The 18,433-nt window shown below is 38.3% G+C and overlaps 1 protein-coding gene across 4 annotated transcripts in view; it reads right to left on the bottom strand.

Annotated features, from left to right (window-relative positions):
* DCLK1 (doublecortin like kinase 1) overlaps positions 1-18,433 on the bottom strand; it is a 246,895-nt gene that overhangs the window by 107,222 nt on the left and 121,240 nt on the right. For all 4 annotated transcript variants that reach the window (XM_032678139.1, XM_032678135.1, XM_032678136.1 and 1 more), the window contains exon 4: positions 14,180-14,279. In XM_032678139.1, coding sequence (XP_032534030.1) covers positions 14,180-14,279 — 100 coding nt within the window. The remainder of the gene's footprint in view (positions 1-14,179; positions 14,280-18,433) is intronic.

Genomic DNA, 18,433 nt, shown 5'->3' with positions numbered 1-18,433 from the left:
GGGAGATACATAATATTGTTTCACTGAACTTCATTTTTCCTTCTTCATTACTGGGTTTGCAGATCACAGGTAACTTTAAAGAAAATGAGGCCAGCTTCAACTAGACTAGCAATGATGGCACGCACATATTCTGCCTAGTTAGGCACTTCTAATACACACAATATGTGGTATCTAAATGCTTTCCAAGTGGGAGACTTGACAGCAATGCTACTTCTAATGATAAATGCACAGCAAGTGTATGCTGCAGTAGGAAGAATGCACTCAAACTGTTAAAAATCATGTTTTGGGCTGAGGATTTTTTTTTCCTCTCACTTCTCATGTTGTCAATGTATGCACAGCTGCTGTGTCAGATCTCACCACACTATACCCAAGAATAATGTCAAAATCCAGGTGTTTACTAGTTTACTGAAGTTGTTCCCATATATAAGAGGTGCTAACCACACCCACAAAAATGTGCAATTTTTGTCCTGAAGAATTTGTCAGTAAGGAAGTATTAGGATGGCTAGACAGAATCATCTAGAAATATGGACAAGGGTAATGACTTTAAACTAAAAAATGGTAGATTTAGGCTACATATGAGGAAGAAATTTTTTACTATGAGGATGGGGAAACACTGGAACATGCTATCCAGAGAGGTGGTAGATCCTCCACCCCTGGAAACATTCAAGTTTAGGTTGGATTGGGCTCTGAGCAACCTGATCTATTTGAAGATGTCCCTGATCATTGGTGGGAGGGTGTTGGACTAGATGACCTTTAAAAGTCCCTTCCAACCCGAACTATTCTATGATGCTATGATTCTAGGATTCCAAAGTTTCTTTAGCCAGAAATGAAAAACACAGACATCAAGAAGACAGTGTCTAATTTAAATACTGCTATTTGCCTGAATTTGTAGAGAGTGGTGAATGGTATTTTAAAGTATCGTTGTCATTTAAAAGGACTCCATGAACTTGATGTAGCATCATGAAATATTTCCTAAAGGGGAGATAAAGACATGGAAGCAGCTTTCAATAGTTTTGAGAAAAAAGGTTATTTAAAAAGGAGGAGAAAGAGAATTTCCCCTCATGGTAAGCACTAATTATTTTCCATTGCCCATCCACCTAACTGCATCATCAGGTTAATCAGAAGAAAGGTAAGTAGTATCACTGAAGAAAGATGTGAGACAGAAGTCTTATGGGTGAACCCAGGAAGGATAGGAAAAGAAAGCTCTGGAAAACATGGTGGAAACTGGCCACCAAAGTCAGGATTACTTGTGGAAGTGCAGATAACATTAGGAACTGTTCAGAACAAAGGTAGGTTCTCTTAAGGGATTTCTGGGTCATTTAAGGGAGAATTACGTTCTAATCTCATTCAGAAAGCATCCATTATGTGCTTATAAGAGAAATGCATTTAAAAGTTTTCCCTGTTATCTGTTGAGGAGAGAAACTACTCATCTGAAATCTCTGTCATAGCCAACATGCTAACATGACCTTATTTGTCATGGACATTCTTTATCAAATTATGTCCATAAGTGACTTTTTTCCCAAACTTGCCATATAAGCAGAAAACATTTTTTCATAAGGTTGATCTCTCAGGAAAGCAGGAATGTTCCTACTGAACTATTCTATTCTATTATTTCTTGAACATTAATCTTAATGTGAAATTCATTGTTTCATTCAAATATATAAAGAGTATATGAAGAGCTAATGTGAAAACACAGATATAGGTAGTGTTACACATCACAGAAAGCTGGTCTGTTGCCATACATTTGAGAGCTTGGAGGAGGTGTGTCCTTATATGCTCTAATGATAAAGTAAAAAAGCCCACAGTATGTCAATGTTCTGGGACAGCAACAAAAACTATACGAGTTGTTTTCAAACCAATAATTTGAAACACGAGTTATGAGAACATGAGCACTTCTTGAAATCTCACACATTACTGTTTTGCTGGAAGAGGAAAGGCTGCTGCCCTACACTATGCAGGCAACACTCTCCCCCAAAGGCAAAAACTCCAAAAAGCTACATGCCTGTAATTTAATGGAGACTATTTACGTGCTTTAAAAAGGAAACTTTACCTACATTCAACTGTAGCAGTATCATTTTAATAAGTAACTATCCACTGAGCTTCAATAAAAAATCAGGCATTATACTAACTGAAGATCACTGTTTACTTAATGTATATGAAATGTCTAAGTTCATTGACAATAGGAAAAAAATATCTATAAACACAAAATTGTAAAAATACTGGTGTAATTAAGGAGCTATGGCTATTGCAGTTTGGTTTATGGATGTGACTTGCGTAATGATGAAGTTTGCTGGGGCTGGATTGTCATTTTCAAAGTTTAAGGTTCCTTCACTCTTGAAGTGGTTTTACAGATGCAAAACAGATTTCCAAGATTGTGGTCCACCTGGGTGATGAGTGAGCAAGAGCACCTGCAGTGGCGCTTCACTACGTTACCTGGTAATTAGAACACTAAATTAAACAAATGACAATTAAGGTTTAATGTCTCTATATCTTTTGCTTATAAATGATGGTGGACACAGACACTGCAAACTATCCTAAGAAGGAATGAGCTGAATGGAAGTGCTTTTTCTCCTGATGCATGTCCTTACTTACTAGACTGTAAACACATGCACTTTCTTACTTCTTACTTCTTCAGTTTCATGTTTCTTGCATTCCTGCATGCAAAATATCAGGACACTTGTTTTGGAGGTAGAAAATGTGGACCAGTGCCAATAAGAATTAGCCTATTTTAGCCTACCAGGAAGTCACTGGTTTTGGTACCTAGTATAGCTCAATAAATATGTAAGTTCTTAGGCTAATTACAAATTTTCCCATGGTAAGAATATCAAGCATCTTGGAATCCTGCCAAAAATGTTGGCTGTTCTGTGCTACCTTCCTATGTACCTACAATACTTACCATGAAATTAGGGCTATGTTTACTTTGCATTTCTTGCAGGTTTTCCTCTCATCCTTTACCAAACATCATTCATCCATCCATCCATCCATCCATCCATCCATCCATCTAAAACAGTGTTATTATCACAGCAGGGGGTTGAGAGGGTTGCTTTAGGCTTTTTTTACACCATGCCTCTGACTTTACTATGAAAAGCTGTATCCAACTCTAGACCAATTCACCAATCACCAATCACACACTTCCCTAAATAATGCAATTACTCCAAATTCTAACCCCTGTAACTGGTATACATTTGGTTTTGGTTGGCAGGGACATGTAAGTAGGTGTAGATTGGTTGTAACGAGTAGGAAAAGGAGATGAAAAATTTGAAGCTTTGAGGAAGAAAATAGAGGAGTTATAAAAGCCATATCTTTGTTCAATTTGAACACAAGCTGTTATATAAGTGTCTGCTGCAGTAGGTTTGTTTTTAAAGAAAGTTAAAGAGGCACAAGCTGGCTCTCTTGCAGCAAATAAAGTTATTTAATATACCTCAAGGAATTCAAAATATTACAGACTGATTTTTGCCTAATTAGTGCCTCAAATCTGCCTGTAATAAGAGTACTGAAAGTTAGTAGGCAGCAATTTTTAAAGAACAAAACTATAAACTGATGTTACCTGAAGAAATAAAACCACCCGGTATTATAATGGCTTTTTAAAATTACAACAGGACTTGGCAGCCCCTCCCACTCCCACCCCCCCCCCCCAAAAAAAAGAATGCCTTCAGTATGAAATACTAATGATTTAGAATGGTTTTTATCAAGTTTTCACACACAGAAGAAAAAATATTGAGCTGTGACATAAGAGAAATATCAAACCAATCAGGGCCTAAGGAATCTACAAATTATACAGGAAAAAAAGACAAAATTGGAAATTCAAACTTACTACAATATAGACCTCCTCAACAGTTACTTTTTACAGACAAAATCCACATGCACCAAACAATTAAATACAGCAGTCTTACTAAAGCAAAGCACTTTTATATGCTGTTGTTAAATCAATATCCACACCTGGACACACATGCCTCACACTATGAACTGTGCTGCAACATGGGCAAAAAAACCCACCTGTCATCTAAAGGCACATACAATTGCCAGCCCACCCACATTTTTGCTTCTTCAGCCTCCACAGTGGTACCTCCAGACTTACCGCAACATTGCTCTACCTATCAACAGAAAACACAGAAAATAGCCTCCCAAGTTAAAAAATGCCAAGGACTCCAGGACTATGTCTAATTCAAAAATCCCTAAGCAGCTTTTGCCCCTAATATTAATGGGTTCTCCTTGAATGCTATCTGGTTCAGGTAATTAAATTTTACTATAATTATTTAGATAGAACTAAAGTAAACAGGCTGAGTCATCCTTGCAATAGGCTAACAGTGGGATATTTGAAAAATGTGGCTTTACTAAGAACATCTGCTAATACCACAATGCTTACTGAGGTGTGTAAAGTCCTAGTGACATTTCTTTTTCTGAGAAAGTTTAAATAATTGCAGATTGAAAATGCATGTTAGGTTGGAAACAGCCCATGAAGCCATCTTTCATTCTGTATATCACAGCATATTTCTGAGATTGGTCAGAGGAGTGTTTTGAAGTTTACACATGAGTTTATTCACAGACTGATGTTCTCTCTGAAAACTCAAGGAGACTATTTTTATTCAACATGGAAAATCAGATCAATAAAAAATGACAGACAAGCTTTACTAATATCAGGCTTTTTGCTTTACAGGAAGGTGCAGAGCATTGAATTCTGTCACTATCTTAATAGCATATACAAACTTGTTTTTTCCTCAACAGTGACAGGTCTTACTTGTACATAATGAGTTTTGCAATCGATTTAACGTAACTTTCATTTCTCCAAAGATTCTGATTAGACAGGGGGCTTTTCCCCCATGACATATTTCATTTTTGCTGAATATAGAGGCCAAAAAATTGAAATAGTAGATCGGCTGTATCATGACTTCAGTTCGTGGTGTTTTGTTTGTTATCGTTTCTTGTTCTTTTTTTTTTTTTTAATCTCCACATCTGGCTAAAAACTTTACTCAAAATCAGCATAATTTTGGCAAATGTGACTGTGAATACTTCCATGCCTAGGTTTTGGTATAGACATCTTTGCTAACCAATTCTTTCTAGGCTTTCCCTTTTCTGCCAGTTGACTTTGGACCCTTATCAAAATATTTTGGACAGATGCAAACCTAAGACAGCTTTTGGCTTGCTTTCTGGTTGAAACTCCAGATCTCCTCCAATGTTCAAGTCCCCAAACTCTTAAGTCTAATTAACTTCACTAATTATCTCAAATTTTCAAATTGTTCTACCTTAATATAAAAAACCCCCCTTAATAATTGGACTGCTTTGGTTTTCTTTAATCTTCTATTCAACATGAATGAAATCAATATATGATCACAATATCTAATGTTCTTTATAAGACAGCTTTTTTGTAATATCATTATTCTTAACAGCACTGTGTCTAAATCAATAAACATTCCCAGTTAGCATTAGTAGCATTTTATCTCCAATATGCATCTAGGAAGTTTAACACATCTCATAATATTTTAGTATGTCTCCCACTGGTAAAAACTACACAGTTATTTGTCTGCATCTAGTCTGAGCTATGATCTCAGTAGACTCCCACTAGAATCTCAGGAGAGAGGTCCTCCCCAAAGTGATTTGAAAAAAAATATCAATTCTATCTTATTTATGTAGGTTTGTCCTTATTATTAAATGCTTAAGTATGAATTTTAAAATTCCATTTATAAGGACAATTTCAAGCAATTTATTTGATCCCAAAGTTCTGCTCCCTGTTGTGTATTTCCCATGGTTTCCCAATTTACATTTTTCTAAGCAGAAAACAATATAGCCTATCTTACAGACCTGCAGTAGAGCAACTGCTATGCAAAAATAAGTCTGTCCTATTTTCTGAAATCACTTATTCTGTAGATGTCAGTATGTGCTTGCAGAACAGAAAGAGCACGTAAAGTTAAAGACAGAAATAATTTGTATAAAGCTTCAGCAAATTTGTTCTCTTCCAGGATTTTTTTTTCTTCCTGAACGTGGTGTCCTCATCAGAAACTGGCTTGCTCTGGAAGTTGTCTTCCTTTTTTTGCTAGAGAATCTTAACAGTTCTAAGTAGCTCTGAAAAAAATTCTCTTTTCTATTCCTGAGTAACAGGAAACACTAAGCAATTTAAATTTGTTTGTCTTCTAACCACTCTCCACTCTATAAAGAATAATTAGCAATCTTCCAAAAACTTTCCTTGACCCAGATTCCTCAGTTGAAAGAATGAAATCTCATGTTAGCCCCCTTCTTGCTTCAATAAATTTTAAGTCCCTAGAAAATTTTCTTCCAAAACGAAAAGAAAAAAAAAAGTGTTATAATTCCTCTGGAACAAAATTTTAAAAGCTCTGACTGAAGAATAAAAGAACCCAAATCAGAGCTCCATGACCCACCACCTACGGGTATTCAATTCCATGGCAACATGAGACTTCCTAAAGATTACTCAGCCTTATATTACTTTATGCATATTATTAGCATCCAGTTCTCCTGCAGGCAGCTATGCTATGAAAATAAATTTATTCAAAGGTGACTGTTCACAGAAGCAACCTGAACTGTCAGGTAAGACTCTTGAGGTTTTCAGTGGGAAATTTCTGTAGGTTGCATTTTGAAAATAACAGCACTGAAACACTGTTGAAGCCTATATAGTAAGCCATCAGTTTTGCAGTGCAGAACAACACAGCCATTATACAGAAGTCTTCTGTTGGCCTTTACACTTGATATATTTCTGTCTGTATACACACCATCTCACTAAATGTGTATGAGTATATAAACATGAATAGCTATCACTGATGTATTCCACTTTCTGATTTTATCACTTTGAAATATTATCCAGCTTGTGTCTGATTCTCTCTCAGCTGTTGTACTAAAGTTTGTGTTTGATAAGACTTTAAAAAAAAAAAGTCTTCTCATAAGTATTAAGGATAAATATATTTTCTTCATATGCCTTCGGAATGTTTTTATTTTCTAAAATCTAATGAACTCTGGATTTTGATCATTTTTCTCTTTTTGAAATATTTTGCAAGTATAAGAGAATCTGTGGACAGCTCTGGCACTAAAAAAATGTACACTTACTCAAGACAAGACAAAACTCCAGATATAGGGTGTGTATCTAGAATGGAAAGTAGAAAATTGAAATGATAAATTTAACAAGTCAGTCCAATTTTATTGCTGATGAGTGGAGTCTAATCTCAATATAAAATCTCTGATACAACACCCTACCCAACAAACAGGCAGGTCTCCAGGGCACATCCTAGTACTGTTTAGCAGACAGCATAGTTTGTTCAGGTTCTCAAATTGAATAATAAAGCACTGATGCTGTAAGAACTACTCATCTCCAAGCTGCCTCATACCAACTGGAGAAAATGGGACTATGTTGTTCACCCAAAAGATCTCCTGCAATAGAACATCGTTTCAGAAATTGATCAGATCCTCACAGTTTCTGGCATTGGAAATGATCTACAAACTGTGAAAAGCACAAGCATACTTGTCAAGATTACTAACACTGTATGCTCCATTTTACCAGCTAATTAACAAGACAAGAAAAGTATAGATAAACATACGGAAAAGGTGATTTCTAAACATCTCGGATGTTAAACTGCTCTATGCTTGTCACCAAACTACTTAACAACTTGGTGGAGGAGGTTATAATATACAGCCACTATCTGCTACTTCCATCATCACTGGAACTGGAAAAGTAAAATGTAAAGTCTCTCCTAAAATGAATTTAAAGGAAGCTGCTATTTTGGCAGCTATCATCTTCTGAGTATAAGACTGAACACACAAGCTCAAAACTAACCTGTGATCTGGAATGGAGTATTATATAAATGTGGAATAGGCTCAAAAGCTGTATAATAAATCAACTTCCATGAAAAAACAGATATGAGACAATCAAACTAAGAGCTTGAGTCCCAAGATCTACCCTGTTACATCTATCAAATTTCTGTGTTTCTTTCCCAGAACTAAAAGTTTGTTTATAAAACTGGTCAGAAACATTGGAATTGCACTTTCTGCATCTGAATATACAATTGAGATGTTCATAGTTTGGGAAAATAGCTTAAAATGTTTGTAAGAAATATCTTCTCCTGGACCACCTGATCAATCTAAATGTTTGCCTGGCAAGATTCAACTCAGGAAGTTACAAGACAAAAATAAAATGAAAGAGTAAAAATATCAAGCTATACAAAAACCAATAAATACATTCTGTCTACTCTGTTATTTACTATTTAATAACATTACCAGCTATGATTAAAATCCCTTGTACGTTAAGATAATAATATTGATGATGTTTAATAACAATTTTTCTTTCGTTTGAAACAAGCTGAAGTTTTATATTATAAATTCCTAATATAAATGCAATTTAATTATTACGCAAATGTTATTGAGGAAATCCTTGATATTTTTGAATGCAAAATTTTTAGCACTTTTATATGCTAAATGAGCCTTACCGTGGAAAAACGTTGAAGAAATATGCACACTCAAACCTCCTTATGCAAATGAAATGGGAATTTCCACCAGTTCTAATTTATTGCAGGGCATTTCATTCATACTATTTTTAACAGAGAAAGCAAATACTGCAGAAAACATATTGAAGAACATTTGGTTCAATGAGCAGAATGAATAAGCATTAATTGCAGTCTTACTGTTTGGCTAGTTTCAATGAGAGACTGTTTTATAAGTTGTAAGTGATCATGATGTTTTCTGGTTATACACATAGACAACTTTTTCACAGCAATGTGGATGAAAAGTAATAACTGTGCAAATATACATGCATGCATGGTGAGGAGGTGGGGAAAAGGAAAGAAGAGAGATGCACTTCAGTGTAAATCTGGACTGCAAAGCACAAATGTAATCTTCTTGAAAGCTCTAATGTCCTTATTCATATCTACAAATCTGCCAGCTGAGTGGAAGCAAAGATTTATGATTTAAGTGATCAAACTTTCCTGCTAGAGATGCTTAGGCAGCAAGGTGAGAAACAATGTTTCAAATAAGTAGACCTATGAGACACACAGTAGAGAATATTCAAAGCAAATAGCTTGCAGACAACAGATAAAGAAGTGAGCTTATGTAATCAAGAACATCTATTAAAAAGGCATATATTAAGAGAAATCCTACACAGAAAAACCCTGAAGTTCTGTGAATGCATTTTTCTTATGAACAGCTCATTTGACTCAAGTGTTACTACAGATTTTATTTAATGAACACCACATGATATTATATTAACAGCCACCTGATGATCACGCTAACAGCCTGAGTATTTACTGAAGATCAGTATTCGCTTTTTAAGAGTTTAACACAACAGAAACAAGTGAGTCACTCACACGCCGCCATATGGCCGAGTACTTCCACGCAGCCTGAGCCGAGATGGGCACATGGGCCAAGGGAGGAGGGGATGTACTTTCAGCACAGCTGGATACGAGTGGTCTCAGTGAGGGGATTTAGTTTTTCGCAAGTTGTGAAACTGTGTGAAACTGTCACACTACTGGATAAATGAGAGACCCTATTAATGTCATTATTGTCAGGAAGGAAATGAGGACAACTAGTCATGTGTCAAATGGGAGGGAGCTGAGAGCACTCTGAAATTGTCTGCAGCCCTATGAAAGGGTGGAGATGAAAATGGAGGTCCTGGAGTAGGAAAATAAAGGGGGCATTGGATGCAAATCCACCAGAAAAACAACTTCTTCTACCCTTTCTGAATCACTAGTCTAAATGGTACATACAGCCAGAGGACTGGTCCCTCCTGCCTTAGTTTGTTTCTGCTTCGTACATAGAATATCTGTCTCCAAGGCCAAGAAGCTGTTGACATTTGAAAGTATCACACCGCAGTGGAACATTTTATATTTATGCCTCTGTTGAAAGCAAACTTATATCTCAAAGTCCCCAGAATCCACCATTACTTTCCAATTGCCAAAGCACGAGTTTTTGACGAGGGTAGAGTAAGTCAGCCAGCATGCTCTCCACTCCCAAGTTCAGCCAAAAGCTGCTTAACACATCAGTCTCTGTCCTATAAATCAGGGTAGACGAGGACTATAACTTATTTCCCCTTCTTCCCTCTTTTAGGAAGGACAGATTAATGAAAGTTAGGGTAACATGACAGTTATTAACAGGGATAAACATGATACTCCTGACCTTAACCACAGTTGTTGGATCAGATGCATGTGCATGCCTCCATGCGCTCACGCACGTGTGTGGACACCACAGGACTCAGATTTTCCTGGCAAGTTGTCTGCTGCTGGCAAGATGAAGCAGTAACACTGCTGGCACAGAGATGCTGAGCAGAGGACTAACACAGGCCAGCAAAGTCAAAGTGAAATTAGGTTTCAAAGATTCCAGTCTTAATTTCCTCCTAAAATAGAGTAATTCTCATCATTGTTTCCATCACAGTAATATGTGATTTGGACAAGCACTCTGCAGTTGTTTTCACATCCAGACGTTCTATATTGGTTACACTCTACTTGGAGGCAGAGACACTGGCTTTGGCCAGCTGAGACTGCAGCTTTTGTATATATGATGCGTCTCAGTATGTGATGAAGTCTGCCATACTTAGGTTTGTGCAACTCTTAAGCTTCCAAAGCACTCAGCCAACATTAACTGAACATAAAAATTAATTAAATTTTAAAAAATTTAAGTCTGATACTACCAGTCTCAAAAACTCTCTTATTTTACAGTGCTAAGAAAGAAATATGTGTATAAGCCAAGGAAATGTTCTCATTTATGGCCAATCTCATGAGTTATTTATATTGCTAAATCCTATTTAGGTGCCTAAATAATAGCTGATTGCAAATATTTTTGTGATCATGGCCCTTAGACCCTAATCTCTGCCAAGACACAGTTGAAGGCTATAGAAAACCATTCTCTGACCTCTTTGAAACTGAACAGTCATCAGTTAAAGAAAACGTGATTTTTGGGAAAGTTTCCAAAACTGCAAGTTAACAATGTCTGAAGCAGCCACTGCCATACTCTACAATGAGGAATTTTTCTTCTTACAAGGTGGCTGATGTAATGTGTCCTTCATTAAAATAATGCTTTTGTGCTTACACTTCCCACATAAACTTGTTACAAAAATAGCATCACTACTGATGCTTGATAAACAAGGAGTATTTACTTCTTAATTTTATGCTCACTCACATGCATCTTCATGTCCCATTTGCAGTTTTCTTCATGTAAGTGTCTGTGGCTATTGTATCTATTGATCACATCAGATACGGAGATGATTGTTAGGAATTATAATGGGGATAGTTCCTACGGTTTCTGCATTTCATACAATAAAGTGTTAATATGAAAACCATCTGTACATCAAGGCAGAGAAGAAACTGCAATGTATAGTGCCAACTGCTTGTTTTTTCTCTTTGATAGATCCCTAATTAACTGACTTTTTTAACTGATTGCCAAGGGGATATGCAATGCCTCTTCCTGAAAGACATAAAACAGAGAAGGGAGATGACATAAAGAAGGAACACACACCCTTCTTCAAGGACAGGTTTGAGCCTGAAGTCAAAGCAAAGAAAAGCTGAACTAATTTTTCAGCCAAAGAAAAGAAAATTGATGAGGCTCTTGGAAGCCTACAGATCTTTTCAGAGAGAAAGGAATCATCTGTTTCCCATATTCACAGGAGATAAGAAAAGTAGCAATGGGTTTCATTTATAGCAAGGGCTAAGATAGCCAAAAAACAGTGAGAAGGGTTCACCACTGGCATAGAACATCCCCGGAGGCCACAGATTCCTCCTCATCATAGGCATTAAAGGGGTTTGTTAGACAAGCATGTCAGAAATGAGATGGGGAATGGTAATCCCACACTTACATGGGGAGATTGATTCACTGACTTCTAGGCTGGCTTTTCTAAATTTCTGACTCTTGCAAGAGAAAGCCATGGGAGCAGAATAAAGAAAGATGACTAGAGAGAATGCAGACTGAGGAGTCTTTTGACTTTTCATTTCTGATAGGGTGGAATTAATCTCATCCTTAAAGTTTTTTTCAGCAACTTTATAGACATACAGTGTAGATAAGAACAGCTAAATCACGCATATAGATGCGTTTACAAAAGCAAACCAGACATTTCTGGAGAATAATTCACATGAATTGTTCAAAACATACACTTTCAACTGAGTTGACCAAACATCTAGCATCTGTCTTGTCAATAGATCTAAGTTTTATTTACTGGGAAAGAAACCTACTCTGAATGGCTCAGTTGCAGGTACCTACTCTCTTGATACTTAATGTTAGCCAAAATGAATCCCACAACAGGTTTTCAAATCCCAGAAACTTTGTCTCTTGCTTGCCTCTAGTATCAGGAGTTCTGAACCCAGATCACAAAACAAGGGCATTCTTCCTCACTGAGAAGTAATTCCCAAAAGCCCAGAACTCTGATTGTTTATGTATATATTCTCTCTCCTTTTCTTTCTCACTTTTTAATTTTGCTGTTCTTTGCTTCTCCAGCTGCAACACTTAAACTGTTATTCTCATCATCTGTCTGAAATGGAAATACTGGAGGGACGTAGTGACAGACTAACACAGTATTGTTTCAAGTTGCTTTTCAGGGAAGCAGAGACAGGCTTTACAAGACTTGCACAGTTGGACAGTACTTCCTAATTATTGTAATGTTCTTAGATTAACTACAAGGAACACACAGACACATTACAATCACACAAATTTCATTTGCCAAGCAAACAAGTTAAAACTCTTTTTTTTGTAATTCTCCAACTCTTGCTCCAATCTCAGAGGAGGCTGACTAAATGTATATCAGTTGGTACATCAGCTAAGAAGTTCTCTGATACCAAACTTCCCAAAAAAGAGAGAGCAAAGTTGATGTACACTTTTCAAAGCAACTAGAGACATAGACTGGAATCTGATTTTCCCTCTTTTCTTCACTCCTGCAGTAAAAACAGTCAATGTTCACTGAATCTTTACCTAGTAGAAAAGCAAACACTACTAAAAATAGCTGAAGTTGTATTTTCAGCCTAGATTTTAAGCTATCTTTTTTTTTTTTTAAGCTCAGTATAATATGGTTTTAAGTACCAAATTTTTAGAGAAAGATAGTGCTAACTCAAAAAGATGCTGATATGTCAGACAAATAAAGACTAAGGAGATACAGGCTATGTCTGTACTTTGACACGAGACCTCCAAAAAACAGCTATGTACTTCAAAACGGGATTTAGACAAATCTGTTGTCAGTACTTCATGAGTCAGTGCTGGAAAAACTGCCCTAGGATTCACTGTGAATGATGCTGCCAGCATCATCTTTTAGATAAGAGACACAAGTGAATCCAGACTATGCAGTCAACTACCTGGCCCTCCTCTCATCAAAGGCAAGGACTGCCATGCTGGCCACATAACCACCTGGGAAACTCCTCTACAGCTCAAATGTCTTCCTTACCTTTCTAATTCCCATCCTAAAGACGTATAAAGCTACTTTTCCACGGTTAGTACATTTTGCCTTGGAGGCAACTACAGCAATTTCATTACTTCAAACAGCAGATCTGGTACACTATTTGATTTTTATTTCCATATTATGAAGTCCTCTTGAGGAAGGCAGAATATGTTCTTGCTTCTGTCTGTGGCTGATACCAAATGTCATTCCCTTGCCCAGAAGATACCTCTTTTTTCAGTCATCCTTTAAATCACAATGTCAGGTCTTCACAAGTTGCTGCCTTCTCCTCCTCACAAGCTAATGGAGCATTTGTCTGGATCCAGGTAAACCAAGAAGCCTTTCAGTTTCACAGGTTAGTCAGAGGAATACAATTGTACCATCTTGAATTGTGAATATATAATCGCATCAAAAACAATGATGAAGCAGTAAAGTTAAACTATGAAATAGTTACTACAGTAAAGAAATCTTCTTTAACCAATTTTTCAGTCAAGTTTCTCAACTGTAAGGCTCGGGAGCCTGAGAGATTGTGATAAAGAAACACAATAAATTCAAACAGCAAATAAAACCAAAACACTAAGAAAGATCTTACAAAAAAGGAGTTTTCTACCAAACACATAACTATTTCCTACGGTATCTGAAACTCAGGCTGAAGTCAAGTTTTATGCTGTATAGGCAGACAGCTTTATTGTTGCTTTTAGATCTTTTATTTTCCATATGTAGAATCAAAATATTTATTCTATTTTGGAAATCAATTTAGATGCTACAGCTTAATTAGCATGATATGGAAATCTGCCCTCTAATCGGGTTGTAAACATTTTGGAAAATACATCTTACCACTTTCATCCAACAAGAAGTCATCCTGGTAACGGAACTTTTCTGGTCCACATGCAATAAAAATGTCATCATCGCCAAAAAAATCCTGAAGGCACATCACCTGCAAGCAAAAAGGAAAGGAAGGCATTGTATGAAATAAATCAGAATTGTAACAATAAATCCCTCTTTGCCTCCATCTCCCTGAAAATTCTTCACTTTTAATGGAATCAACAGGGCTTCATCTCCAGATAAATCTAAAAGCTGTGTTCTGACCATCTGTTACAAGTGAGAAACACTTTGATGAACACTGCAAGGAAAGATAAGACAAAAAGCCATAACTGTCAGATTTATTACATGATGCATCAACAGGGTTTGAGGTAAATGCCTTCTGTTTGCGCACAAGGTAGCATTAAGTAGTTAGTGGATAATTAATCTGCTTTTGAGCCCACATCTCTGTCTTTTGAATGCAATAAAAGAAGGTCAAAACTTTGTATGCAGAATGAAACGTAGTTATTTCAGCAAAATCTCCCTGACAGGGAATGAAATTCATATGTGTGAACTGAGTTTCCCTCACAAACTCTTCCTCTATGCCAGAGTCAATGTGAAGTCTCTTCAAGGGCCCCAAGCTGAACAGGAAAGTCAGATGAGCTGGTAATAATTCTTCCAGAACTGAGTAAAAGGATAATCTCTTTCTTACTCCCAAATATGAACAGTGAAGATTACACTGGTGTACTTTTATGTCCATACATGAGATTTCAGAGGAGACCTTATTGCAGACTTTCAGTACTTAAAGGGGGCCTGGAATAAAGATGAGGACAGACTTTTTAGTAGGGCCTGTTGCAATAGGACAAGGGGCAATAGTTTTAAACTAAAAGAAGGTAGATATAAGGAAGAAAATTTTTATCATGAGGATAGCAAAACACTGGAACAGAGAAACAGTAGATACTCCCTCCCTGGAAACATTTAAGTTCAGATTGGATGCTCCTCTCTGAGCAACTTGATATAGTTGAAGATGTCCCTGTTCATGGCAGGGGTGTTGGAACTAGGCGAGTTTTAAGATCTCTTTCAACCCAAACCATTCTGTGATTCTATGATTTCCTTATAAAAGCTTTTAGTTCACAAGGCACTACTTAACAATTTAAGTTAATTTCCATACATATGGAATCATATCAAATCATTTAAGTCATATTAAAAAAAGAATCAGTGACTTTACCAAAACCTGACTTTGGACTTACTGATCCAACTTCGACAAATTTTAAAACCAAATTAGATATCTGACTACCTTGCAAAAATAAACATACTTGGTAAAGTCTGTTCTCACTTCACATTTACAAGAAGATTTTAAAATGCTATGTTTGCTTATTTTTATATAATGTTTTGTAATTCAATAGTGCACTAATGTTTTAATAGGCCAATTTCACAGAATCACAGAATCACAGAATATGCTGTGTTGGAAGGGACCCACAAGGTTTATCGAGTCCAACCCTTAGCCCCACACAGGACCATCCCCAAGAGTCACACCATGTGCCCTAGAGTCTTGTCCAAATGCTTCCTGAACTCAGACAGGCTTGGAGCAGTGAGAACTTCCCTGGGGAGCCTGTTCCAGTACCTAACCACACACTGGGTGAAGAAGCTTTTTCTAATATCCAACCTAAACCTCCCCTGAAACAACTTCAGGCCATTTCTTCAGATCCTGTCACTGGTCACCACAGAGAAGAGATCGGGGCCTGCCCCTCCTCTTCCTCTCAGGAGGAAGTTGTGACTGCAATGAGGTCTCCCCTCAGTCTCCTCCAGGCTAAACAGACCAAGTGACCTCAGCCTCTCCTCACATGGCTTCCCCTCAAGGCCCTTCACCATCTGCGTTGCCCCCTTTGAACACTCTCTAAGAGCTCATAATCCTTCTTACATCGCAGTGCCCAAAACCGCACACAATATTCAAAGTGGAGCTGCCCCAGTGCAGAGCAGAGAGGGACAATCCTCTCCCTTGATGGGCTGGTGATGCTTTGCCTGATGCCCCCCCGGACACAGTTGGCCCTCCTGGCCGCCAGGGCACTGCTGACTCATATTCAGCTTGCTGTCAACCAGGATCCCCAGGTTCCTCTTCTTGGCACGGCTTTCTAGCATCTCATTCCCCAGTCTGTACGTACATCCAGAGTTACCCCATTCCTGGTGCAGAAGTCAGCACTTTCCCTCATTGAACTTCATATGGTTGGTGATTGCCCAGTCCCCTAATTTGTCAAGGTCTCTCTGCAGGGCCTCCCTGCCTGCAAGGGAGTCAACAGCTGCTTCCAGTTTTGTGTCATCTGCAACCTTGCTTAGTATTCCCTCCAGTCCTGCATACAAGTTGTTTATGAAGAATTTGAAGAGCACAGGGCCTAAGATGGAGCCCTGCAGAACCCCACTGGAGACAAGTCACCAGTCTGATGTTTCCTCATTCACTATTACCGTCTATGCTCGACACATAAGCCAATTGCTCACTCACCACATGACGTGTCTATCCAGCTGCGTGCTGGACACTTTGTCCAGAAGGATACTGTCAGAGACAGTATCGAAAGCTTTACTGAAATACAAAAAGATTAAATCAACTGGCTTCCCCTGATCAACTACGAGGGTTACCTTGTCATAGAAGGAAATCAGGTTTGATAAGCAGGACTTTCCTCACATGAAGCTGTGCTGGCTGTGACCAGTGGTTGTGTTGTCCTTCAGGTGTTTTTCAATACCTCCCAGACTAATCTTCTCCATAACTTTATCAAGCACTGAAGTGAGACTGACAGGCCTGTAGTTTCCTTGGTTCTCCTTCTTGCCCTTCTTGAAAATCGGGACAATGTTCACCAGCTTCCACTCAGCTGGGACCTCTCCAGATTCCCACTCAAAAATCACCAAGAGATGAGTCCCATCAGGCTGCATAAACTTGTGGGTATCCAGCAGATCCCACACAATTTCAGGGTCGACAGGAGTTGATCATTCTCACAGTCATGGTCTTCAAGCTCAGGGCACTAAGATCCCCTTGGTCTGTCACCCGTGTTGAAGACAGAGGCAAAGAAAGCATTAAACACCTCTGCCTTGTCTCTGTCCCTGTTTATGAGGTGACCATTCTCACCTTGTAACAGCCCAATGATATTTCTATACTGCCTGTTGTCATTAATATATTGGAAAAAACTCTTTTTATTGCCCCCCACATTTCTGGCCGGCTTCAAATCCAGCTGAGTTTTGGTTACACGAATTTTCTCCCTACAACAGCAAGCAGCATCTCCGAATTCTTCCCATGTCACTTGACCTTGATTCCACTGGGTAAACACCTTCCTTTTTTGCCTTATTTCCAAGAGAAGATCCCTGCTCAGCCAAGCTGGCCTTCTGCCTTGCCTGCTTGACTTCCAGCAGCTGGAAATTGCCTGCTTGTGTGCCCTTAGGAGGTGGTGTTTGAAAAGTGACCAGCACTGATGGACCCCAGCATTTTCTCAGGGGACCTTACTCACTAATTCCCTGAGCAGCCTGAAGTCTGCTCTCATGTCCAGAGTCGAGGCTTTGTTGGCACTTTTCCTCCAGTCAACAGAGATTTTAAACTCAATCACTTTGTGTTCACTGTGGCCAAGACAGCCCCCAGTCTCCACTTTGCTCACGAGATCCACTCTGTTGACAAGCAGTAGATCGAGGAGGGCATCTTTCTGAGTCGGCTCCCTTAGGACCTGTGCCATAAAGTTGTCATCCAGGTTTTTTAGGAATCTTCTGGCCTGGGTTGTATCAGCTGTTTGATGCTCCCAGTTGATTTCTGGCAAGTTGAAGTCCCCCATAAGGACAAGAGCAGTTGACTTGGAAGTGTCCCTCAGTTCCTCAAAGAATAATTTGTTGCCATCATCGTCCTGGCAAGTAAGTCTATAGCAGACTCCCACAATGACATCCACATTATTTGTTCCCCCCTTGATTCTTACTCAGAGGCTCTCAACTGTGCCATTGCCAACTGTGAGCTCCATACACTCTAACCTTTCTATTACATACCCCTTCACCTTCTTATCCCTCCTGAAGTGCTTGTAACCATCCAACAGGGCACTCCAGTCACAGGACTCATCCCACCAGGTTTCACTTATCCCAGTGATATCAAATCTCTGGGACTGGACAAAAGCTTTGAGCTCCTCTCTTCTGTTCCTCACGCTGCATGCATAGGTGTAGAAACATTTCAAGTGTGTTACAAGTCTACAGACAGGAAAGCAACACATGAAGAATCTCTAAAAATTGACAAAGCAGTTGAGAACAGTCCATCTGATCCAGACAAACCCC

Source organism: Chiroxiphia lanceolata, chromosome 2 (genome assembly GCF_009829145.1).
Source record: "Chiroxiphia lanceolata isolate bChiLan1 chromosome 2, bChiLan1.pri, whole genome shotgun sequence".
Classification (NCBI taxonomy): Eukaryota; Metazoa; Chordata; class Aves; order Passeriformes; family Pipridae; genus Chiroxiphia; species Chiroxiphia lanceolata.
The sequence above is the reverse complement of the archived record's forward strand: the minus strand, read 5'-3'. Positions and strand labels throughout refer to the sequence as shown.